We start from the raw sequence: 26413 nt of genomic DNA, 5'->3' as shown, positions 1-26413 counted from the left end.
GTATCCACATGTGCTGAAAACAGATGTTTATAGCCACAAAAGAAAGGGCTGCCAGATGTGCAGTTTGGCACACCTGATTTTTCCATCCCCTCCAACCTGCCAAAGCCGGTTGCCAATGCTCCTCCTGAGAGTTGGAAGACCCTCTGGAACAGAATGGGATGGGGCTGCAGTATTGGGGGAAAAGACTGATGAAAATCAGGTGCCCCCAACTTGTTCATGGAAGGGCTTTTTGCTAAATTAAAGCTACCTTTGGATATAATCCAGGTGCCTTTTCAAATGAAGCAGGTAACACGAATGCCTGTAACACAAATGGTCAAAGGACTGCCTGTAACACAAATGAATCTGCTTCCTTTTGCCCCAAACAGCAGTCCAGAGCCATCTGATAGAATATGGCAACCTAGAAATGAAGTTTCAACAGGCATTTTTTTACATACAGAGATATAGATATAAAAGTGACCCGCAGTGACTTACAAAATGATACAAACATTAAAGCCAAGTATAAAAAACCAGAACAAAACTAAAAGCTAAAAAACAACCCCACAATATATATATAAATGCAAGTCTAACACAGCCCACCCTACTAAACGTTAAACAAGAAAGAAACCACAAGTATTCCTATTTCCTAAAATCTGAGATTGGTAAGGACAAATTGCCACAGGGTGATTTTTGTCCCTGATAGAAATGACTATATAGACTCACCCTAGGGCTCAGAACTTCTTAGGATTGGGAATATATAGGAATATATAGGAAGCAGGCAGGGAGGGACACTGGAAAACAGTGGCAAAGTCAATGCTTCCTGATGGAAAGGCAGAAAGGCATGACTTCAAGATGAGCACCATGAAGGCAGGAAGCTAAATCAGCATACACAGAACAGTAAGTGGAGCTCATAATGTAATTCAGGCAGGAGGGCACTAACCTCTTTGGATATTGAATGGCCAGGTATAACTGAAGTAGAATTCACAGATTCTATTCAGATGTGTTTTGGGTTTTTTGTAATTGTGGAAATGGAGTATATATTGTGTGTATATTGACAGTATGAGTGCAGCACTTCATCTTGCCTACAGCAGTTACCATATGTTGCTGGTGCAGATGACATTACCAGATACTTGCTGCAGTGCTAGTATAGCAAGTCAGAGCACATGAGGGATGCCTGACCTGTAGTGGATGTGTAATGTAGTGCATACACCTGTGACCTCCCTCATAGCTGCAGCCTTGCATAGTTTCTACTCTCATTTCACTGTGAGGAAGGGCAGGGGTTCACTCTCCCTTGGAACACAATGGCCAGTATGACTTCTGTTCCATCTCTTCAGCAATGTTCCTTTCTTCCTTACACTCATGCATAGAAGAGCAGAGTTGTGTGATGAGGAGAAGAGTAGGAGGACAAGGAAAGGATAAAGCGAACAGATGGGAACTTGCGGGGAGGCGGTGTAATAAATTTGGGACTTCGTGGAAAAGGAGACAGGATGAATAAAAAAAAAGTACATGAGAGAATGAAGGTGTCGATAGAATTGTATGATGAATGGGACAAGGAATGTAGTGAGAAAGTGGACTGAGGTGTTCATTCATGTACTGTTAAAACTGGATACCCAATAGAAGATATTGGATACCCAATAGAAGTGGCAGGAAGATCCAGTTCCTTCATTATCTTCCATTCTTCCTTATTAGCTTGATTTATTGTCCTATGTATCTCAGTGCCTGTGTGCAAACATCCACCAGCACTTTGCTCATGAATGTTTTCCTACATCAGTATCATTTCCATTTAGGAGAAAGTTTTATATCATCACATGTGACAAGTACAGATGTGCTTCTTTCACCACATGTGTACAGTCTATTTGCAGCTTCCCAGCATGTGTACATGAAATGAAACATACAGCTTACATGATGGTGCCTATACACACACACACACACACACACACACACACACGTGACATCAGTGTTGGAACATAATTATTAGTAAGGTATCCCTACATCTATACATCTCATGAAGTAGACTGCTGCGTGGAGTTAACTCTGCAATAAACCGATTAGAATGCCAATGCCATCCTGGGAGTTAGTACCACTGAACTCAATGGGGTTTACTCCTGAGTAGATGTGTGTAGGAGTACACTCATATAAAGGTGCCAGAGCATTTATAAACAAATGGGCACTTTCAGAATCTGTTCTGGCATGTGGCCCTATAGTTGAAAATTGAGTAAGCCCATAGGTACCGAGATGGCTAATCCCATTTATGTAAAGCACACTGAGGACTTTGAAATGAATATGCTGCTGAAGCACAATTTCATCTGCTTTTCATTCATACTGTACATACATGCTAACAGACACTCCTACCTTTGTTTATTCCTGTTGGCCTGATCCCTTAACAGATATTCCCATGCAGCAGAACCTGGCTCTCTTTGAATTCAATGGGCAGAGCGGCTATCTTCTCAAGCATGACTTCATGCGTCGCCCAGATAAGCAATTTGACCCTTTCTCTGTGGATCGCATTGATGTGGTGGTGGCAAGCACACTCTCAATAACAGTAAGTAACAACCGCTAGGTTGCTTCTGGATTTAGAGCCCTTATAACAAGTGTATAGTCTTGAGGCCCCAAGACATTTATCACCCAGCAAGGCTCTTCGTGGAAAAATGCACCTGCAGTACCGTGCAAGGTGGTATTTTGAAAAAGGCTAGTTTCCTTCAGTGTTTAAATGTAGTGAATCAAATGAAAATGGAGAATGAGCAACTGCCTCTCTGAATCATTCTTAGCTGCAGCAATAGAAAGAAAGAGGATGACACAAGTAGCACTAAAGCAAGAAAATGCATCTGAAGGATAAAGTAGAGAAGAACCACAAACTAAGGACTTTTCCCAATGAACTAATTATTGTGTAATCATCCTGATTTGTTTTCACAAAGTTTGCATGGAGGTTATACAACATCGTATTGAGCAGTCGTTATCTCACATTTGGCAGCTTTCCAGTGTGTTTTCCCATCAATTTCCTTCCTGCAAAAAGTTCAAGTTGTGAGGTGGGGGGGGGGATTGTTGCACCAGAGCGACAATTCCACTTTAATTGCACAACATGAGTTTGCCAGTATGTAACTGAATTCCATCTGCAATATAGTGACAGTCTCTAATGATATAACAATGGATGATGCAAACTGGGTTTAATTAAATGCTCCATTGATCTTGTTTACATGTATTCGTAGATACTTTCTGGTCAGTTCCTCTCAGAACGTAGCGTGAGGTCGTATGTAGAAGTGGAGTTATATGGACTGCCGGGTGATCCAAAACGCAGATACAGAACCAAGATGTCACCAAATGCCAACTCAATCAACCCTGTATGGAAAGATGATGCTTTTGTCTTTGAAAAGGTAACAGTGCCACATGCAACAGGTGTCTCTTCTAAGAACAAGCTTCTTTGACAGTTCTAGACTTCCATGGACTGAAATCAACTTTCAAACTATAGTGTAAATTGGGTTTGTGGGGTTAAGTGATCTAGGAGTCACTTGCTTACATTTTACATTTTCTTTGACAACTTTCATGCACAGCGTTTTTTACAATACTGATTTCCTTCTTCCTAGCAACCTTGTGAAGCATATAATTGACATTTCCATTTCACAGATGGAGAACTGAAGCTGAGAGACTGAGGCTTATCCAAAAAATTACCCACTGAGCTCCTGTCTGAACAAGTTTTTTAAAATTAAAATGTTCCAGATCCAAGTCCACTGTTCTTATTTTATGAACCCACAAAATATTTTGTTCTGTGTATTTAAAGGAGACCTTGCAAATCAAATGGACTGCTGACCTTCTGATCAGCAAGCCCTAGGCTCTGTGGTTTAGACCAGTGCCACCTGTGTATCAATTAGGTTGATACAATGCTGCATACAAATCAGTGTTGTGCAACTGCACAAGTGCTGTGTTTTCTCAGCCAGCTATAATCTTCAGGACAGTAGTGGAGAAAACATATAATAATAATATTTGTTTGTTTGTTTGTTTATACCCCGCCCATCTGGCTGGGTTTCCCCAGCCACTCTGGGCAGCTTCCAAAAGAAATATTAAAATACAATAATTTATTAAACATTAAAAGCTTCCCTAAACAGGGCTGCCTTCAGATGTCCTCTAAAAGTCTGGTTGTTGTTTTTTCTCTTTGACATCTGGTGGGAGGGCATTCCACAGGGCGGGTGCCACTACCGAGAAGGTTATTATAGGGAACAGAGAGCTAGCAAAAACAAATGAACTGGAAGTATAAAAGAAAAATTGCCCTCAAACTGAGTGAGCCTAAAGTCCAATAGTTGGACAATCCAGGAGTTCATGATTCTTGAGAACTCCATTTTCTAAAATACCGTATTTTAAGTCAATTGAAGATAAGCATCATTTGATTCTTCCTTGACAGATTTTGATGCCAGAGCTAGCTTCTCTCAGAATTGTGGTTTGGGAGGAAGGAGGAAAGTTCATAGGGCAACGTGTCATTCCCATCACTGCTGTGCGTTCAGGTGAGAATGGACTATTTTTGAGATTTCTGAAAATGGACTCACTTTCTTCGCTAGATCATTTGGTTGACTGGTAATTTCGCTGCATGAATCCATGGTATTAAACTTGATGCTTATAAATTTTACCAAATGCCCTCAGCTGCATCCTCTGTTAACTGAAAAATCTGTCAATTTAGTCTATTTGTATATAAAAGCTGTTTGGTCATTTTGCCCGTGCTTTTCTAGAGCCCCTTCACTAACTTCTACCCTATCATTTCTGCAGAGTCATAAATATTCATAGTGAGGGTGTGTCATGATTTGTATATGGAAATTATTGTTTTCCTCACCAGACTGAGACATTGCCACAGTTAATTGAAATGAACAGAGCTTCCGCAACGATAGCTCAGTTGGTAGAGCATGAGACTCTTAATCTCAGGGTCATGGGTTTGAGCCCCATGTTGGGCAAAATATTCCTGCATTGCAGGGGACTGGACCACACCAGATGATCCTTGTGATCGCTTCCAACTCTACAATTATGTGATCCATATATCTATGATCTGTGATCCACAACTCCTGGCCATTTCAATAGGACTTATACAGGATAACTTCCCGAGGGCCTGTGCTCCATGAGTCAGCTCCCATGAGTCAGCTCCTTACTGGCATGAGATAAGGTGAGGCAACCACCTCAGGCAGCAGGATCCAGAGGGGCAGAAGAGCCAGACTCCAGGGAAGGCACCGTGGCAGCAATGGTTGCAGTGTGCACCTTGGGGGTTGGCTCCGGCACCTCCTCTGTGCCTACCCCCCACCATGCCACCTCCACAGCACCCTCTTGGCAAATTGGAGGCACTACTGGTCTCCCCACACACTTAGTTCCTGATGTAGATCACTATTGCCCCTTGTCCCTGATGTGGATCTTCACTCACCCCTTCTCCCCTGGTGGGGGCACCATTTTGTAGTTCACCTCAGGTACCAAAATGCCTTGGGCCAGCCCTGCTTACTGGTACACAGAACCTGCCATTGCAGGTGACTTGCCGCACCTTGCATCATGCAAAGCTGATTTCCGATTGCCTCCAGCATTTTCCAAAACAGTCCCTCAGTAGCATTCTGCTTGCCACCTGTTTCTATTGGGATATGTGCTTTCTGTTTTAGGCTACCACCATGTTTGCCTTCGTAGTGAGAGCAACATGCCACTTACAATGCCTTCTCTCTTTGTGTATGTGGAGATGAAAGACTATGTTCCGGATTCGTGGGCAGGTACCGTATTCCAAAAACCTGAAAGAGGGGTGTGGTTAGCTTTTGTTTAGTGGCATCTTCATAATATCTACCCCAGAGTAGTTTACAATGAAAAGAAAATCTACAGTGATAAAATGTACAATGGCTCAGTTAAAATAGATACAAAATAGCAAATTAATTAAAGCAGCAGAAGCCTGCAGATATTACCAGAGTTTAAATCGCATCACCCTTATAATATTGAAAATATGCATCATTCAAATGCCTGAAGAAATAACAATGTCTTCCTATGACATTTCACCAAAAAGATAATCCAGCAGGTACCTTGGGAAGGAGTTCCATATTGGGGGTGCCACAGATCTGCCTTCTTGATCTGCAATGGTGGTGACACTCTGGGAGGGGGCCCAGTAAAAGTTCTTAATATTTGGGCAGGTTAATATGGGAGGTGATCCTTACAGTATCTGGATTCTGTGCCATGAAGCATTTCAAAGGTTTAACCACCACCATGAAGAAAAACAAGTTAGCAGTGTAGACCTTACTACAAAATGGTCTGACCGTAACAACTGGATCACAACAAACCATCCACGATTGGCCCATTTTCACCAACCCATTACTAGGGTTGCCAGACTCAATAGAGGACAGGACTCCTGTGCCTTTAATTGCCCTGCTCTCTTTTGAGTCTGGAAACCTTAAAGAGAAACCAGCAGACCCTTTGCTTGGAAATTAAACAAAGGGTCTGCTGGTTTCTCTTTAAGGTTTGCAGACTCAAAAGAGAGCAGGGCAATTAAAGGCACAGAAGTCCTGTCCTCTATTGAGTCTGGCAACCCTACCCATTATAAGCACCAGATCCAGAATGCGACTTGCCAACTCTGTAGGCCCTTTAACAACTTGAGGCATGTTGGTCAGGTGGTCATTATTTGCAATAGTTGTTTCTTAAGGGCTGGCTGAGCTATTCATAAATCCAGTGATTTTCATAAATTTCTGGGAGGGGTGAAGTGGAAATGTGTCCTGAAGTTTGGCTAATGTGGGTAGCCATCTCCTATCCATAAGGCATGTGTCCCAAGAATGTGTCCCTACTCAAAGAGATATACCCCCTTTTCAGGGTTTACACCAGCTTAAGTTCCACTGGGCTCAGCATAGCCAGCTGGGATGCAGGAGATCCTGAGCTGAGCATGAGAGAGTTAAGCTGGGGTAACCCAACTATGCTGAAAACCCCTGGCTCATCCAGATATATGCTGAATCCTAACCTGCTCATCCTGGCAGAACTTGCGGTAGGGTTGCTCCCTTAATGAACCTGCACTATTATGCATGAATCTGGAGACCTGAGAGAATCAAAGCTCAGGATATATCATCTCTAACATATTCCTAGAAACATAAGCAGTAAGGAATAAGTAGGAGAGGGATGATGTGATATTGTTGAAAATCCTGGATTATTTTCCTAGATCTCACCATGGCGCTCTCCAACCCAATAAAGTTTTTTAACGCACATGACAAAAAATCAGAGAAAAGCCAAGAGGACACTCCTGAGGTGAGTTCCACAGATACTTTTATTTATTTACCTACTCAGAATAATTGCATTCCACTTTCACTTGTACAGTTGAAGGTGACTAACAGCAGAATTAATGCAATAAATGTTGAAGTTATTGCAAATGGCACTTATCAAAAATGCCTGAAATGGTGACTAGAGAATGGATGGAGGTTCCATCTGGGTTTTATTTGCTTAGGGGAATCAAGAGCAGGAATGTGGGAAGGGGACCAGTTCTTAAAAGGAGACTTTTTCACCCTAGGAGGGGCCTATAGGCAGAAGCTGGCAGCAGAATTTGGATCCTGAATAAAGTTCAGTTCCCAAGAATAATCTTAAAATGATGATCCAGAATTCTACCCATTTTGGGTATTACAGAGTTGGCTTGAAATACATGGAATTAATTTTACAAGGGGGACACTAACTGAAAGGAATGAGTGAACACACTTGGACTTATATTTTTATTAGTTTCCTGCATGTGTACAATGACATCACAGCATCCTATACTGTGCATCTTTAAATGTGTGCATTTCCATATTGAATTAGAATATCCATTTTCCATAAAAGGAGAGGCAGCCTCAAATGCTAGTTTTCTCTATGGAGAAGCTAGCTACTGGCAATTTTAAAAAAAATGAACATTCATTCATTGGGATAGGAAAACCTACACCCACTAGATCTTTTTTAAAAAATTCAAATAGGATGTATCTGGGGACTATCTTTCATATCAAAAGCAGTTGCTTCAAGCATTGCATGCCGCATTAATTGTATCTACAGGATTCTTTGAAAGAGTTAGAGATGGGAAGGCATTCTTAGCATTGCGTTTGAAATTATTTATGCCACTGCAGGCAGTTAAGGTTTTAAATCAATGGATGGTTTTGACTGATTGACCAAGTTAATGGATTAAATATTGCAGTAACACAGTCTTCCGTAGAAGACTCCTGTGCCTGGCACATTAGTGCACTACTAGTAACCACAAGCATCACCTTTCCCTGCCACAAGCTGCAAGACAACCCCCTCCTCAATTCTAGTGTATTTATTGCTTGTTCCTCAATCTCCTGTTTGGCTTGCCTGTTCAGCCACATAGACACAAGCCAGTGTCTCCTCAGCTTCCAGCAGGGACAAGAAGGTGCCACCACCAACCAGACTAAAACCCAAAGTCCACAGTGAGGCAAGTTTGCAAGAAGATTAAAAATGCACCTTATGGCTCCCTCTTATGCCTCCAACAGTTTCAGTGTGGCAAAATACACAATGCCACAAAGCAAAACTGAGGGGAAAGTGTCCAGTTGTTTCTAGCGATCCGTTTTGCTATAACTGATGCACAATTAATTTTTGTTTTAGGGGCCTGACTTGCAAAAAAGTCTTTCATCTGTTCAACTCAATACCAACGGGATACATAATGCCACAGGGACCTTTAGTACCCCTCCTTCAAACGGGCCTGGAGGTAATGCTATGGATATGGTTGGGGCCGAGCACAGCAGCTTAAATATACGCTGTTCAGATTCTGAAAGGAAATGATATTGTTCCAGGAGACAGGAAGCAGGATTGACATTTCTCATTTCATTGGGACTCACTTAACATCCTGGTCATGATGAATTTCAATGGCTGTTATCTTTCATGAGACAGAATAAGCTCACTCATATGTCGTGTGTTTTCACCCCTCAGGAACCTTGACTGGAAAAGGAACCTCGACAGGAAAAGAAGAAACCACAAAAGAACCTACAAAGGGAACTATAGGTATTTCTAACCCTGTTCATTTTAGATACCTGATAACATTTAAGTTCAAATTAATTTATGTCCCGATTTTGCAGGGACAGCCAATATGGCAGTCTCCATATGTTGTTGGACTCCAACTTCCATCAGCCCTAGCCAGCATAGCTGATAGCAAGGTATGATGGAAGTTGCAGTCCTGCAGCACCTAGAAGGCAACATGTTGGCTAGCCTTGTGCTACTGTAACTGTGCTGGAAGTGAACACATTACAAAATGTGAGGTAAGTCAATCACAGGCCCCGATTCACCTTTCCCCATATTCTTTTTATATCCTGCACAGAATTGATAGCAGCTTCTGGAAATAGCCACAGAATCCTGCAAAGCACATCCCAACAGCATATTTTCATTTTCTGGGATTACCTGGACCTTAAAAATATGGAGTTGGACTGATTTAACTGACACAACAAAATAAAAAAAATCCTTCCAATAGCACCTTAGAGACCAACTAAGTTTGTCATAGGTATGAGCTTTCGTGTGCATGCACACTTCTTCAGACTGACACAGTTAAACAATCCAGCCAGTTTTCTTCATAGGAATCATGTAATCTTATACAGTTTTTTAAAAACTAAAATATTAAAACTGCAGGTTTATTGTTGCAGAAAAGTAGTTAGTGCTACAGATTCTTACTTTATTATTTCATAAAATGTATACACCGCTTAATTGTAAAATACCTCAAAGTGGTTTACAAAAATAAAACAATAGAATTGCCCATCACTTTTTATCTGCATATTTTAAGGGGTGGAAGAACACATGCACATACACCTTTTAAGTAGTTAGATGTGTGCTGGAGGGCCTCTAAAATATAAGAATAAACAGAAGGTTTGTAAGGCTAAGCAGAAGGTTCATAAAATTATGGAACAATGTTGCAAAGGTAGGTGTTGACTTTGTTATGGCTAGCCACTTTTTAAAAAGGTGTGGCTAAATGAGTGCTCCTGCACTGAAGACAGAAAATAGGAGATCTCACAGTGTCCATAAGATTCTACAGCAATATTTACACTTTCCAAATAAATAAATAAATTGAACTTCACACACAGACACACATTTTAAAAGTTAAAAAAAAGGTTGTGGGTTGCAATCTATGCAAGAGGGGGGAAATCATTAACCGTCTACTCTGCATTGCATATCTGGAGGATCCTGTGTCTTAGGAATGGCTTTCCAGAGGGCATGACAGACTCAGAGGAAAGGGGGTCAGGTAATCCCTGTAAGACAATGTGGATTCCAGCGTCACAAACAATATCCAACAAGGGCCTCTGATATTTGCAGAGTCCCATCTGCGCAGAACTCTTTTGTGGAGGCAAGTGTTACGTTTTCCCAGGGATAAAATATTGTGGTTTGTGTGCTGAGATGCTGTGATATTTGTGCAGTCATAGGATCACCTTGAGAGGAGATGGAATATACGCAGGCATGTCCAACCAGTAGATCGCAATCTACCGGTAGATCCCCGGCTGATCCTGGTAGAGTGCGGGACCCGTATCAATCGTGGGACTAAATAAAAGTTCACCGAAAGTTTACAAATAAAAGCTGAAGAACTCTGGGCAATCCTACCCCCAGAAAGCTCAACAACTCTGGGCTCAACAACTCTAGGTAATCCACCCACCCCACGCATGTTCCTCCTCCCTCCAATGACAACGGACTGCTAGATTTTTTTATACTGGGAGTAGATTGCAGTCTCTTGGGAGTTGGACATGCCTGGAGTATAGCAAAGAAAGGTCATTCAAGTGGACGGTGAAAATGAGTGGCAATTTAGCATCTCGTTTAAGCAGATGCATCTCTTTTTCATGCTGTGTTTCAGAGCTGCAGACGGCGAGCTTTGAGGAGCTGCAGCAGATGAAGAATTTTGGAAAACTGTTGAAGAAGCAAGAGAAAGACCTGAAGGAGATGGAACGGAAGACAGTCAAGCGCAAGGAAGAGCTGATGCAGAAATATGCCGTCCTTTTCATGGAGCTGGGCACGCAACAAGCTGGCAAAAAGAAAATGCCATGCCCACCTAAAACCCAGAAAAAGAAAAGGTAGAAATTGGATCATGAGCAGAAAAGGCTGTGGGATCCTTATTGGCCATCAGAAGACTTGCTTTTAACTGTAACTGTATTTAATACAATTCTTTCATGATGTATGTATCATGGCATAAAATGAATTTGTTCCACTACTGAGACATTATAGGACTTTAGGCTTTTCCAGAGGAGAGAGATTTAGGTATGTGCATTACAGAGAGATTTGGGTGTGTGTTACGGATTTGTGTGTTGATACTGTGTCAGTACTAGAAAAGAGTGTGAGGAGAAACCCTTGGCAGGTGGCAGGAACAGTGTACTACTATTCTCTACTATTCTCAGTGGTAAACATACCTGCCACACAAATACACAACCAAACAGAAGGGGAATGCCACAATGACAAGGAAGGAAGCAAAGGTGCAATTCAAAGCACTGAAGAAAATCCAATCACATATGCATCTCATGTAATTATTTCATCACAAAGTTCAGAGATCCCAATGCATTTTAAGGAAATGCCTCTTCACAAAGGAAAACAAATAAAAGGGTATTTAGTACACAACAGCTGTAATAAACAGCTGTTACATAAACAGAGAATTGCAATACCACAGTTTTGCTATGTACCCGCTTTCTAAATATGACAGCTGCAGGGTATAAAGGAAGCAAAATCAAGGATTAATGATGGCTCCACCATTCGCCTTCCTGCTTAAAGAGCAAGTTATTTATATTATTTATTTATATGATTTATATACTGCCTTTTTGAGAAGGCACCCTTGGCAGTTTACAGTTCTGCTACTGCCCCACCCACTCACCAGCACAGAGAAGCATACAATATTCCTGCACTGCAGGGGATTGAACTAGATAATCCCTCAGGGTCCATTCCAACTCTACAATTCTGATTATAGAGTTCTATAATCAATTCTACAATTCTATAATCATTGCAGAGTTGGAATGTCCACAAGGATCAGGAATCTTTTACCCCAATGTGGCAATCGAACCCATGATCCTGAGATTAAGAGTCTCATGCTCATAAAAATAAAACGCAAACAATTCCCTCTCCCAGCCGTTCATCTCCCTTTGCATGGGGCAGGTGATGTTCATTGGTCCTGAAAGGGGACAGTCTGACTGGCAAAGGCCTAAGGGTGTCCCTGCCTGCCTGCCTGCCTCTCTTCTTTCCCACATGGCAGAATAAGGCCCATAATCTACAGCTGTTAGAACATACTGGCAATATTATGCCATGCAGAGATCTCATGGAAAAATGGCTCCTTGGGGGTAAGGCAGTGAATTGGTCACAATATTGGCCATATTGTGAGAATTGTTCCTCTTTGTCTGAAGTTGCAGGAAGTGGACTGTGGATGACAGCAGCTCAGGAAGGAACGCCGGTGAGATGGCAGAGAGTCCTCCTGACAACAGAGTCTTGGAGCTGAAAGAGAAGCTGGAGAAAGAGCTAATGCAGCTAGGAGAAGAGCAGTATGATGCAATTCGGAAGAAGAAAGAGCTCCATGCCACAGAGGTACAGACAAGAGGTTTATTACCCTTTCCTTCCTTACCATTTGCTTGCAGTAGTTATAGAGCTCTCAACAGAGCTGAGTTGAGTTGAGTTGAGAACAACAGAGTTCTCAGAGCAGCCCACAACAGGAAATGAAGCCGTTTAAAATCTAATAGCAACAAAAGCAGCAATATAAATATAATACAGCATAAAAACATAAGTCACATAGAGTCATAGCTGTCAACTTCTGGATTGGAAAATAAGGAATCAGCAGCAGCGCGGCACCGGAAGTCGCTTCTGTGCATGTGTGGACATGCGCAGAAGCGACTTCCGGTGCCGGGCTGCCCATGTCCACCTGTCTGGGCACCAGAAATCACTTCTGCACATGCCCGGCCATGCGCAGAGGTGATTTCCAGCAGCACTCGGCAAGTGAGCGAGCAGCCAGCCAGGAGCCGGGACATTTACGGGGCATTTTACAATCCAGGTTAGCAGCGGGAAACGGATTTAAGTTCGGTGGTTTCCTGCCAAAAACGGGAGGGTTGACAGCTATGCATATAGTAAGCACAGATTGAAGACAGATTAAAATGCCTGGAAAAATATATATTTACCTCACACTGAAATGGCACCAAAATATGCCCCATGTGTGCCTTTTTGAGGAGGGCATCCCATAGTGGCAATGCCACCACTGAAAAGGCCCTAGTGCACATCATTTGGTTAGGGGCATTCAGAGGAAGATCTTTGAGGATCTCAAGGCATGAAGTCAGTGATCCCAAGTGCTACTGCCTGAGCACAACTCAGATCATTTTGTTGTAACCGAGTAGCTTCAGACAAATCTGTTCACAAGAAAGCATTCAGCACAGGAATGGCAGGTAAGGGTGAGGGAAAACCACATGTTTTCCACTTGCTTGTTCTGTAGATTTTAATACAAGAGAGCAACAGCATCTCATCCTCACTGCTATGCCCTGGTTGTCTGATGTTCAAGTCTATTTGTCACAGACAGTGTCAAATATGGTATACACCAAACTAGCTGTTATAGACCCCATTGAGGGGTTCCTATTTTATGGCTGAATTTAGGTTGGAGCCAGATTTATTGTAGGAACTCTGCTCATGGCTGTTCCTGCTGCAGCAAGGGAAGGCTACAATTTTGCTGATTCCTCCTTCTCCCTGCAGCAGGAGGTCTGTTAAGGTCTGTTCCAGCTTGTCAGGGACCCTTCCAGGACAATGAAAAAGGTGGCACAGCAGGCTGCAGTGCAAACAGAAGTAGGAACTTGCAGAAATTGCCGCTTTCTCCCTTCCTCCAGCAAGAGCTTCCACTGGATAAAAGGCCCTCCCACAAATGGAGGAGCAACTTGCAGTTTTAGAAACAAAAGAAAAAGAGTAAAATTAAATTCTGACATTCTACCCTGTGTTTTATTCTTTGGACAGCAAATTTCTAAAATAATTGAGCTTGCAAGAGAAAAGCAAGCCTCTGAGCTAAAAGCACTAAAGGAATCCTGGGAAAGGTAGGTAACAAAATAATGTGAGTTTTTCCAGCGTTTTCATCTACTAATTTTGCATGGCTTAATTTTTGCTTGTGTTTTCCCTGTTCAGACTGGGCTGCAGCTGATAGGAAGGGTACAGTTATTTTGAAACGGCTCTGTGCATGCAGTCCTGGTTGGTGCTAGTCTAGTTCATCTGTCATTTGGCTGGGCAAGAAATAGAAGGGATGGTCAGAAGGGATTTGCATGATGTAACCTGCACACAATACCTATGCATTTTCTCTCATTCCACTGGGATCATTTAACTCCAGCAAGGAACATTTTCAGGCCTGTAAACAAAGAGCATTATGTGGTGCTTCCTTTACTAACCTGTGCTCTATTACTGTGAAATGATTGAAGACATTAGGTAGACAAGAAGACAGCAATTTACAGAGATAAAAATGTGTTATTGCTGAAATTGATCAACTCTAGGTGATATCTTCCTCTACAGTGACACTAAAGAAATGAAAAAGAAACTAGAGGTGAAAAGATTGGAAAAAATTCAGACCATGGCTAAGAACACAACTGACAAGAGTGCCCAGGAAAGGTACTGTGGCAGACTGATTGGCCTCTTTGGAGTTTGTATCTGCTGAACTCTTTCACAGGGCTGGGCATTAGCTAGAAATAGAGGTGGACAAATCTGTCAATTTTGACCCTTTAAGTCATGGGTCAGCAACCTTTTTCAGCTGTGGGCCAGTCCACCATCCCTCAGACCATGTGGTGGGCCAGACTATATTTTGGAAAGAAAAATGAACAAATTCCTATGCCCCAAAAATAACCCAGAGATGCATTTTAAATAAAAGGACACATTCTACTACTATGGATGGCAGCTAACAGATTGAGGTTGAATCCTGACAAGACAGAAGTACTGTTTGTGGGGGACAGGAGGTGGGCAGGTGTGAGGACTCCCTGGTCCTGAATGGGGTAACTGTGCCCCTGAAGGACCAGGTGTGCAGCCTGGGAGTAATTTTGGACTCACAGCTGTCCATGGAGGTGCAGGTCAATTCTGTGTCCAGGGCAGCTGTCTATCAGCTCCATCTGATACGCAGGCTGAGACCCTACCTGCCTGCTGACTGTCTAGCCAGAGTGGTGCATGCTCTGGTTATCTCCCGCTTGGACTACTGCAATGCGCTCTACGTGGGGCTACCTTTGAAGGGGACTCGGAAACTACAACTAATCCAGAATGCGGTAGCTAGACTGGTGACTGGGAGCGGCCACCGAGACCACATAACACCGGTCTTGAAAGATCTACATTGGCTCCCAGTACATTTCCGAGCACAATTCAAAGTGTTGGTGCTGACCTTTAAAGCCCTAAATGGCCTCGGTCCAGTATACCTGAAGGAGCGTCTCCACCTCCATCATTCTGCCCGGACACTGAGGTCCAGCACCGAGGGCCTTCTGGCGGTTCCCTCGTTGCGAGAAGCCAAGTTGCAGGGAACTAGGCAGAGGGCCTTCTCGGTGGTGGTGCCTGCCCTGTGGAATGCCCTCCCAACAGATGTCAAAGAGGAAAACAACTACCAGACTTTTAGAAGACATCTGAAGGCAGCCCTGTTTAGGGAGGCTTTTAATGTTTAATAGATTACTGTTTTATTTTCTGTTGGAAGCCGCCCAGAGTGGCTGGGGAAACCCAGCCAGATGGGCGGGGTATAAATAATAAATTATTATTATTATTATATTATTATTATTCATGTAAAAACACGCTGATTCCCGGACTGTCTGCAGGCCGGATTGAGAAGGCGATTGGACTGCATCCGGCCCTCAGGCCTTAGGCTGCCTACCCCTAGTTTTCCTTTTTCCACTCTTAATTTTAGTTCTCCACATTTCTGCAGCAAATTGCAATTTATTTTTTTAATCCTCTTGAAAATTCATCTGTATTTTAGTGCAAATTTATCCTAATAAACACATTTTGACTAATGCATGCATTTTTGCAAGCAAATCCCAGTGATGTAATGCATTTTAATATTATTTTCACTAATATGTGCATTTTAATGCACCTTTCCCCCTAATATTTTTGTATATGGTTTGGATAGAGAACTGCTATTGCAAAATTTGGAAAAGTGCACATTTTGAAGGATGGTCATATTTCAGTTTGCATATTGGTTCAAGAAGTGTGAATGAGGTAGTTAAAATGGAAACAAAACAGAATTTCTCCTCCATGCCTAGCTAGAAACAATTTTTTACTTGCAAATAGCCTAAAACTTAAAAACAGTGTGAGAATTCTGGTATCCTGCTAAACCAATGATGGCTAACCTTTTTTGACTCAAGGGCAACCTTGGGTCATCCTTGAGCAACCCTCTAGGGGCCACATGTCAGCCATGGGTGTGACCCACACACTCTCCCGCACAGACTTGCTCATCCTCAGTTGATCTGCGTATCACACACACTTCACATACCCTCTCAGCAATCCTGAAAGACAGTGATTGACCTAAGGTCCCAAGTGAGTTTCATGGCTGAGTGAGAATTTGAACCTAACTCTCCCTGGTCCTTGTCAGACACTCTTAAGTACTGCGCAGCACTCATTCTCAAGTTACTACAACATAATTCATTTGTGCAGATTTCCTTAACTAATACACATTGCTATCATAGCTGCCAAGTTTTGCCTTTTCTCGCGTTGAAGCCTATTCAGCATAAGGGAAAATCCCTGTAAAAAAGGGATAACTTGGCAGCTATGATTGCTATCATCATCATCACTACAGGGAAATCCTGTAAATCTATCATTTTAGTACAATTCTCTACAACACAATGCCATTTGCTGGCAAATCATGTACCTTTAACACCCTGTCATTTTAATTCTTAACTGGGCATCTGTGATAAAACTCCCAGTCATGACTAACTGAAGCCTAATCCCTTCAGAATTATCAAAGTGTGTTGATAGGGTGGTTTTTTCCCTACAGACTGAAGAGAGAAATCAACAATGCGCACATTCAGGAAGTGGTACAGATGGTCAAACAGGTAAGGCTGTCACGAAAACTAGTTGGATAAGGCCTCTGGCAAATCTTAGTCCAATTGCACAACATATTTATTATGTTCATAAGCAATAGTACACTCTTGGGATCATTTCACTCAGCTTAGCCTAGGCCCAAACCATTTATTGGAGGACCTGCACCTTTACCATCCCACTGGAACTTTGAAATCTCTTTGGAGCTTCTCTCGCTGTGTCTGCCCCCTAGGTCAGGAAGGTGGGTGGCCACAAAGGAGAGAGGTCCTTCTCGCAATGACAGTATTAACTAGTTCTTTTTTCTTTTATAGTCCTTGGTTGCAAGCAGCTTTGGGTAGCCATTTGCCCAGAAAAGTGGCCTTTAATATTTAAACATTTTTTAAAAATAAATAGCTATGCCTTAGCTGCTAAGAAACCCTGAGAATGCACTCCTGCTTTGTCAGCTTAACACATTGCTGATGGACCACAGGGATTCTAGTCAGGGATGTTTCTAGGGGGTGGCCCAGGGGCCTGAGCTCTGAGTCTTCTTCTTCTTCTTCTTCTTCTTCTTCTTCTTCTTCTTCTTCTTCTTCTTCTTCTTCTTCTTCTTCTTCTTCTTCTTCTTCAGGTCCCAGAACTCCTGCCGCTGAATCACTTTTTACTGGGCACACTGCAAAGTGCAGTGCTAGTGTGAAATCCCACCCACTCACTAACTTAATTTGCCCAGAGGCAGTCTATACTGTTATGCAAACTTGTGCCATGAGTGTATGCCCCAAGTACCTAGCAATAACATTTGCCGCTTTTATACTATCTGAAGAAGTCTGCATGCACACAAAAGCTTATACCTAGAACAAACTTAGTTGGTCTCCAAGGTGCTAACTGGACTATTTTTTTATTTCGCTTTTATACTGTTGCTTTGAAGGTAATGGCTTTTAAAATACTTTCTTTCCCTGCTTCAAGATGAATGAAAAGCAGGCTAGGGATCAAGAAGTACTGGAGAAAAAGCAGGCAGCCTGCCTAGAAACTATCAAGGAGAAAGAAAACCAGGTATCTTGTAACCAAATTCACACCAAATGTTCCACACAGCTATTTAGCAGGCTGGTAAGAGGATGGGAGAATCAAAGGTCTAGAATAGACCCCAGAGATAATTTACTCCAACCCCCTGCTCTAAGAAGTATCCAGCAGAGAAAGCCAACAATCCTTTTGAAGCCCTAGTTTTGCTATGGAATGGTCGAGATGAAATGGGTGCTTGACACTATCGCTCCCAAGCATCCTCTCCAGCTTTGTGGCACCCAAGTGGGTGTTTGTCATTCTGGGGAGCTTCAGGCAATGAAGCAAGTCAGACAAAGACTAGAGGGCAAGTGGTGCAAACCTTACTCCGAAGCCAGCTGGGCACAGATTAGTGCACATAATCACGCAGGAGGCAACAGCAAACAAATTACCCAGTGTTGGGAGTACCACTGGGAAAGTGGTGTTGGGCAGGGGCTAACAGCACAGCACTCACACACACCAGTGTGTTTGACCGTACTTGCTGTGGTACCTGCTGAAGTGCTGAAGGTCTCAGCAAATAGCTCCTGAAGAAACCCCAATGCACAAAGGACTGTTTGTTGTCCCTGCCCAGCTCCTGTTTGCACTGGTTAAGCCTCTCCTACTTCAAACCTACCCCATCCAACATCCTTGCATTTCAGTGGGTGCCAAGTTTCTATGCCCACCCTCCTGTGCAGAGCTTCTCTTTGTGAGTTCACTAGTGGTGGATGTTATACCACAACCTCATGGCAGCCATTTTATGTTTTGCCACATGATGATGACAGCAGCCATTTTGTAACGGTCACCCACAATACTTTCCCAGTATTCCATATGTGCTCACTGGTTCAAAACGGCTGCTGACCTCTTGTGTAGGGTAAAGTCAGCCGACGTGATTCCAAAATCCTGGTTCCTACCCCCTTCCCCAACACTATTGGCTGCTGAGGTGCCTTGCACGAGAGAATTGGCATAAGGTGGGGGGGGCACAAAGTAATCCCTCCTGATCCAAATATGGTCAGCTACTTTTCATTTAAAAAATTATCCTAATAGCTCCCCATCACAAAAGTGAGCATGCCTAATTTGGCCCTTAACAACCGAGGCTTTGTAAAACAGGCTTTTCACCCAGCAGCGTCATTTAAAATCCCACAAACAAGCAGCTACTGGGCTTCTTCTGAGCATTTGAGCAACATGTGTGTCTCACGTACTGACCCCTCTCTCCGTACAGCTGCAACAGGAGGCGTACATGGAGTACGAAGGCAAAGTGAAAGCTCTCAGCGCAGAGGTGCAAGTTTTAGTGAATAACTGTGTGAAAGATGATGCAGCGAAGAAAGAGGCCCTATATGCTGCCAGTGAGGGGAGCGAGGGGATGAAACAACAGCTACAAGAAAACAACCTGATACCTGTTGCTGAAAGATGTGAAACTCAGACAGCTGAGAATACGGCAGAGGATGAGGAATCTAGCGATATACTGGTGAGCAGGCTGTGAGTCTCTCACCTGACCCTGTTCTTAAGGCACAGATTTTTTTTAATGACTCATTTTGTTCCAGACGTTACAGTTCCATAGAACTTAATGGGCTGTCTCTTGTCGGACTTCCACGAGCTCGTTGAATCTTTGATTATTGTGATCTGGTAACCCAGATTAGTTTGCGTCTACACTGGAGTTTCTGTCTTTCAGGATCTGTAGTGACAATACAGGATAGAAATAAACTTTAAAAAAAAAACCCCAAAACTTGTAGTTGGAATACAAAAAGAGCCCTGAAGGATCAGAATAAATGTCCAGTTAATCTAGCATCCCATATCCCTCAGTAGTTCAAAAGTTTTTCCTGGCAGGGCATGAGGTTTTTCCTCTTCCAGGGCATGGTTGCCCACCCAACCTACCGCAAAGTCCAAGGGTTTATGACTGTTTAACAAAAGAAGTGTCTTCTTTGCGGGTAATAGTATGGTCAAAAGGGAGGCCTGAAATAATCCTAGCTACCAGAGCACTCACAGATCAGTTGCCACTATCGCTAAATCACTTTTTATGCACACTTTACACAAGGATATGTATTTTTATGCACATTATTTAGCTAGTAAAAACTGCAAAGCAAAATTCAGATATATGTAAATTTTGACGGATGACTGCATTTTGGTTCGCAGAAAGTTTCTGCCCTTCAGATATTTGAAGATAGCTATACTATTTGAAGAACATCACCACTACTGAACATCTTACGAGCTTTGCATTTCTGCCTTGTCTTTCCTTCACACTGCACCAAGCAGTTGGTCAGCAATGTCTAGCGGTTTATTTCTTGTCCGACAAATGAGATACATTCAGATTAGCTCACTAGCCAATCCATTTCCTTTGTTGGCACCACCTCCTGTGTAATTCCTAAAATCTGTTGTTCAAAGGGTTGTTAACAGCTTCCAGAAAACAGTGCACTGTTTTCACTTGACAAATAATCCGTTCCTCCATAGGGCATTACAGTGCTATGAAATTAAATACCATGTTAATTAATCTAGGGATGCTTGGACCGCATGTGAAGTCACCAGAGGGAGACCAGTTTCACCCAAAGGGACCTACAATAACAATTGCAACTGGAAGAATAATAATCACAACTTCAGGGAGTGGCTTTGGGTTCTGCTTCGCTGCTGGGCTCATCACTGGCATTGCATTCTTAAAAGAGCACCCCACTTTATGACCAAGTTCTGATCAATATCAAAGCACTTGTCGACATTCTCTGCATTGTAAACAGCTGAATGAGTGCTGCTACCGGAATAGTATTTAGCCCAGATTAATTTAGATGAAAGAGCTAATCACAAGACACTATGGGTGGCATTTTATTTAGAGTAGATCCATTGGAATGAATAGACCTGACTTACTGATTGACCACATTTATATTCTTCAAGAAGCTCAAGGGGGCGTACATGGTTCCCCCCAGGTCACTCAGTGGCCTTCATAGCTAAGTGAGGGTTTGAACCCTGGTCTCTCGGGTCCTAGGGTCTGACTCTCTAACTACTACACTCATTAACTTCATTCATTTCAGGGGATCTACTCTTGAGTACGTAAATCTTACTTGAATGTATTGCAGGGGGTTGGACTAGATCAGGGCCGGCTCTAAGGCAAGGCTGGGTGGCGCCGGGCTGCCAGGGGGGCACCGTGCGGCTGCACCCGCCAGACAGCCGCTGTGGGAAATGGGGGGGCGCCAGAGCGATCTTCGCACCATGGCGCCCGGGCGCCCGATATGCTTAAGACGGCCCTGGACTAGATTACCATCGTGGTTCCTTCCAACGCTACAATCCTATGATTCTATGACACCCAATATTTTGTGTGTGCAAGTGCATATGCTCAGTGTATTCATATTGTATCCTAATTTGCAAATGCACAGAGCAATCTCACCTGCCTGGGTTGCAGAGAGGATTCATGGTGCAGCAACGACTGAATCCATAGCCCTGCTGCCCCATAGGGGCCAGGGGGGATGGCAACTAGTTCATTCTTAATTATACCAGCTTCAAAGCTGGTCAATGGGTTTGGGGGGAGGGCAGCTGTTCTTCAGATTGACAGTCTCCCCCAACATGCTTTGCTCTGTGCTCCACCACAAGCACAGCTTTCTGCTGCAGGAAGGGTCCCAGTGGTGGCTGGCTAAGTGATCCACAGCATCCTATATCCTCCCCTTCCATCCTCCCAGTGAGCACAAGATTGTTCCCTAATAGGCCAAACTCTATAGGTTGCTATAGATTGTTTTGCAGCCGGCAGGCTGGAAAGCAGCAGAAGGCACCTCACCTGATTGCTGGCTTATTAACTTCATTGTAATTATTTCCATGACACTTTCTCCAAGAGCTTTACAAACACCAGTAAGGAGCCAGAAGCAGATGCCTTAAGCAGAAGCTATTGCTGCGAGAAGACTTTTCAAGCAGTGCGGAGAGTCAGGCAACCAAAACGTCAAAAGCAAATGCCCAGAAACATACCCTCTGCAGCATTAGAAACTCATATACATAAGCTAGGCACCAAATGGATCCTTAAACCAGGGTTACAGTCACCAAAATGGAATGTGTAGTTTTCCTTTGGGGGCCAGTCAGCTCAAAAGTCGTATTTTTCAAGGCAACCTTTAGGTTCCTGAAATTTGTTCCGATTGTGCAGATGAAATATAATGGATAGAATTCTACAGGATGTGTTACTACCGTGTTTCTCCGAAAATAAGCCATAGTGATAGTCAGTTTAACCTTGTAGGTTAAACTGTACCATACTTAATTTTAAAAAATAAGACATCCCCTGAAAATAAGCCACTGTGTGTATTATTGAGGAAAAATAAATATAAGACGGCGTCTTATTTTGGAGAAACGTGGTAGTGTGTGAAAACAAGATCCAAGGATCCCCAGGCATGCACCTCCAGATGGTGGAGACGTCAGATGCCATCCTTGGTGCCCGGGCATCTTCACTTGGTCCCAAGTGGCTGATAGGCACCTGATACCCGGCCAATTTTGAACGCTGACCCACTGGAATTGATGTGATGCTGACACTGTTCTCATGCTCCAGACACTCACAGTACAATCCTTTGCATGCCTGCTGAGTTCAGTGGGGTTTACACCCAGTGTATAGAACTGAAGCCTGAAAGTCTCAAAAGCATAGCCATAATAAGAATGGCTAGAACACTATTTTTAAAATGTTTTCAGCCCTGGTATGTTGGTCCAAGTCACAGGACCCTGCCAGGTGCTGCTCAGCCCACACTTAATGTGGGCTCCACCAATTCACCCTAAAAGGCCCTGCATCTGATGCTAGTGGTGACCTCTGGCTTTTAGCATCCTACCACAAGCACCCCTTTGCATCTGACTGCAGTCATGTGCTGAAAGCTGGTGGGCGCAGAGCTAAGAATTCACCAACAGGCCACTGCACACCTGTCATGAGTATCCGGCTGCTGGAGCTGGTTCTTGACGCAGAGAAAGCTGTCTGGCAGTAGTAGCGGGGCAACAGCTGTGTGCTGGTGGGATGATGTTGCTTGGCCCTTAGAAACCATGATTAAAGAGGAAAATGCAGCACCTGACATACAGGGGCTCCCACTGAGTTGGTAGACTACCATGCATGTGGAGGTTCCTGCAGAACCTAGCAGGGGACAGAGAATAAGGGGAAACCTCAGTTCTCCTTTAAAAGTAAAAAGCAGTTTCTAGACCTCGTGGGTAAGTTTGCCATTGGCAACTTGACTGGCAGTAAGAGCATGGGGCTCTGATGTTCAGAGGTGGGTCCTGACTCAAGCGGCAAACTCATGCCACCAGCTGGTGTTGCCTAGCCATGCTCCCCAACACCCATGACATCTTGCTTCCTGACATGTCGCGATTTCTGTGCACTTTCTGTAAGCCAGATAATTGACAGAAATATTCAATGTATGCTGAATTCATCACAAAAATAAAAGTACACTACTACTTGCAAAACAGCCTGAATTTCTGCCATAACCTAAGGCAGGGGTAGCCAATGTGGTACCCTTCAATGTTGGTGGACTACAACTCCTGTCATCCCTGACCATTGGCCATGCTGGCTGGGGCTGATGGGAGTTGTAGTCCAGAAACTCCAGAAGCTCATGGATCTGCCTCACAACAGTGGGGAGCTGGTTACCAAGCTTGGGAGCCACCATCAGAACTGGGCTCCTCTTCACCTGCCAGAACAGGTGGGCCAGGAGAGTGGTTTTTCACCCAGTCTCTTGTAAAGAGATTCATGCGTTAACTATTTTTATATATGAAATTGTTTTAATTGTTAAATTGCTTCAATTAATTTCATAGGAAGACATTCATTAATGGAAATAAATAAATAACCAGGCTGCAAAACCTGAATGCTGCAAATGCAGAATTTTTGAGAGGGCAGCACAGAGATGAAATGAATGCAACTCTGGGCTGGTTACTGCATTTCACAACGCACAGCAAAAGGTGTGCACAGCCTCCCCTGTAAACCACTGACTTTGAGGTCATATGAAAGGATATGAAAATTTCACCTAGGATGGTGCATTTGCTGCAAGCCATCCAGGAGCCCCTGCAGGAGGAGGTGAGTACGAGGCAGTCAGCGCAATCATGGACCACTTTGGATTGTGACTACACCCCTCCTTGCACTGATCCCAGTATTGTTACTAACCATATGCCCTGCAGGAAAGTTGTGAACAAAAGACCCACAGGAGGTGCGTGGGCTACAGGAACTGAATGTACTGCATACACTGTACACACATTTGATCCTCTGAAAAGCTCATGCAGGAACAAAGGGTGAATTCACACATGCACAGTTGACGGCTGTAACTTTACAGCCACCCAGAGAGTCTTCCCATCACCTTAACAAAATAGTGGTCAAAAGGCACAGGTGAGACCTTCTTCACTCCCTGATAAGAACTACCAAGTGATGTGCAGATAGATTCTGTCCATGGAACCACACACTATCAATGATATAACCTTGAGCCCTGAAAAAGTTCAGGCATAAGGATCCCTCAAGTCATCTTCCAGGGGGCTGGACTTGATTACCCTTTGGGTACCTTCCAACTCTAAAAATTTTTTATTTTATTTTCTCGTCTCCCTCCCTCTCTGAGGATTTCACAACTAGGAGAACACATGCGTGTCTTGTTTCAAAATAATAATAATACCCCAATTCCCCGCATATCTATTGAACAAATACCGTTCCAGTGTTCCTCGGTTTTTAGACTGTTGCCACACTCAACCAATCCTGGCCAACTGAGATGTGGACCTGCCACCATGAACCAGTCACACGTCACACCACTGAAAGCACACTAATAACAAGGACAGCGCATTGAGCGCACGACATCGCCCTGCCTTCATTCGAGGTGGGCGGGGAGTAGCTGGAGGGGCTCCGGGAACCCTCGAAGATCCTTCCCCGCCGCCCGCCACCCCAGCGCGTAAACCTGAGAGCGGAGAGTGATTCTCCCTCTCTCTCTCTCCTGAAACTCCAAGGCGGCGATCGCCATGGCGACTTGAGGCGAGGTTATAAAGCGGCTCCGGGGAGTCGGCGCCTGGAGTCGCCGTCGGGCCATGAGCCGCGGGGGGTACGAGCAGCAAGCCATGCTGCGGCCGCGGGACCTTGGCCCGGGGGCGTCGACGCGCACTTTCCTGGAGGCCATGAGCGCGGGCCGCCTGCACCTGGCGCGCTTCGTGCTGGACGCCGTGGACGGCACCATCGTGGACTGCCGAGCCGACCGCGGCCGCACGCCGCTCATGTACGCCGTGGCGCTCAAGGACCCCGCGTGGCGAGTGGCCTTCGCCAGGCTGCTGCTGGAGCGCCGCGCCGCCGTCGACCTGCGCGACGACGCCGGGCGGAGCGCGCTGAGCCTGGCCTGCGAGAGGGGCTACCTGGACGTCACCAAGCTGCTGGTCCAGTACGGCGCCGACCCGGACGCGGCCGACTCGCGAGGCTGGAACCCGCTCATGTACGCCGCGTGGCAGGGCCGCGCGCCCGTCGTCGAGTGGCTGCTGCGCTCCTTCCGACGCCTCGGCCTTTGCCTCGAGCGCGCCGACCGTGCCGGGCGCACCGCGCTGCAGCTGGCCGCCAGCGAGGGCCACGGGCGCTGCGTGCGGGCGTTGCGGGCCTCCGGAGCCTTGATCCTCGAGCTCCCCGAGCCGGCGGCGCCTCCCGGCGGCGACCCACCGGCTGCTCGGTCGCCTCGCGGGGACGGCGGCGCCCACAGGTGGGAGCAGGACGACGACGAGGAGGAGAAGCAACGGGGTCCAGACGCCGCAGCAGCGCAGCCCGGCTCCGACGCGGGGAAAGGGAGCGCCTCGCTGCGAGGCCGCCCGCTGATCCGCAGGGCCACTGCGCCCGACTGCCAGAGCCTGCTCGGCTACTAGGCGGCGAGGGCGGGAAGAGCGCGCCGCTCTCGGCTCCGGCTGCGCGTCCCCTCGGCGCGGCCAGGTCCCGCTTAGCCTCGCAGGCGTTGCTTTCCCCAGCGGATCCAGCCTTCTTCGTCGGGTTCCGACGTGCCGGCCGCTTCGTCAGCGACCATTTGGACCATTGCATCGTTGCCCGCGCCTCCACGCATCCTGAGGCTCTCCCGATTTCGTTGAACAGCACCCGGGAAGCGCAGGTGTTAGGTTTTCTTTAGTTGAAACAAGTAGCAATGTGCACTGTAATAAGGTGCGATGAATTGTTATTTACTGCTTTCTCTTGTCAAGAATGTTGTAGAATGATAGGGCATAAGGGTTTCGTCGACTTCAGCAAGAGGTTTGAAGTGTACTTCCTTCAAAATCAACCTAAAAGCATAAAATGTCTTTTATCACCTACACATTCATCAGTTTCCGCAAATGGAAAATCTCAGGAGCCTCATCCATGGCAGATGCCTCAAAATTGGATGGCAAAGTACCATTTTGTCAAACCCTAATATCTTCCAGCTATGAAAAAAAATATTGGTAATCTGTTGCTATATAGTATACAGAGAACAGTCAAGTAAAACTAACATGAACATGGCTAAATCAGTAAAAGTGCTGAAAGGTCAGTTCAGGGCACCACAGCAAAATAAAAATTTTGCATTTTCTGGGTATGCTTCTTTCTGTAATGGGTGAAATG

General features: G+C 44.7%; 2 protein-coding genes across 2 annotated transcripts in view; both read left to right on the top strand.

Moving 5' to 3' along the window:
• The window catches only part of PLCB2 (phospholipase C beta 2), a 55823-nt gene extending 35991 nt beyond the window's left edge, over window positions 1-19832 (top strand). Inside the window, exons 19-32 of the mRNA XM_035111090.2 lie at window positions 2364-2518; window positions 3183-3347; window positions 4370-4469; window positions 5595-5699; window positions 7118-7203; window positions 8536-8638; window positions 8860-8931; window positions 10757-10973; window positions 12285-12462; window positions 13864-13940; window positions 14407-14502; window positions 16850-16907; window positions 17833-17919; window positions 19121-19832. Of these exons, the coding sequence (XP_034966981.2) occupies window positions 2364-2518; window positions 3183-3347; window positions 4370-4469; window positions 5595-5699; window positions 7118-7203; window positions 8536-8638; window positions 8860-8931; window positions 10757-10973; window positions 12285-12462; window positions 13864-13940; window positions 14407-14502; window positions 16850-16907; window positions 17833-17919; window positions 19121-19381 (1760 nt within the window). The 3' untranslated portion in view covers window positions 19382-19832. The remainder of the gene's footprint in view (window positions 1-2363; window positions 2519-3182; window positions 3348-4369; window positions 4470-5594; window positions 5700-7117; window positions 7204-8535; window positions 8639-8859; window positions 8932-10756; window positions 10974-12284; window positions 12463-13863; window positions 13941-14406; window positions 14503-16849; window positions 16908-17832; window positions 17920-19120) is intronic.
• A 4955-nt stretch (window positions 19833-24787) lies between these two features.
• ANKRD63 (ankyrin repeat domain 63) lies at window positions 24788-25698 on the top strand. Its single transcript, XM_035097299.2, has one exon. It carries the CDS (start codon window positions 24886-24888, stop codon window positions 25696-25698), a length of 813 nt encoding a protein of 270 aa, XP_034953190.2. The 5' UTR covers window positions 24788-24885.
• The last annotated feature ends 715 nt before the right edge of the window (window positions 25699-26413 follow it).

Source organism: Zootoca vivipara, chromosome 1, assembly GCF_963506605.1.
Source record: "Zootoca vivipara chromosome 1, rZooViv1.1, whole genome shotgun sequence".
NCBI classification, from domain to species: domain Eukaryota; kingdom Metazoa; phylum Chordata; class Lepidosauria; order Squamata; family Lacertidae; genus Zootoca; species Zootoca vivipara.
The sequence above is the reverse complement of the archived record's forward strand: the minus strand, read 5'-3'. Positions and strand labels throughout refer to the sequence as shown.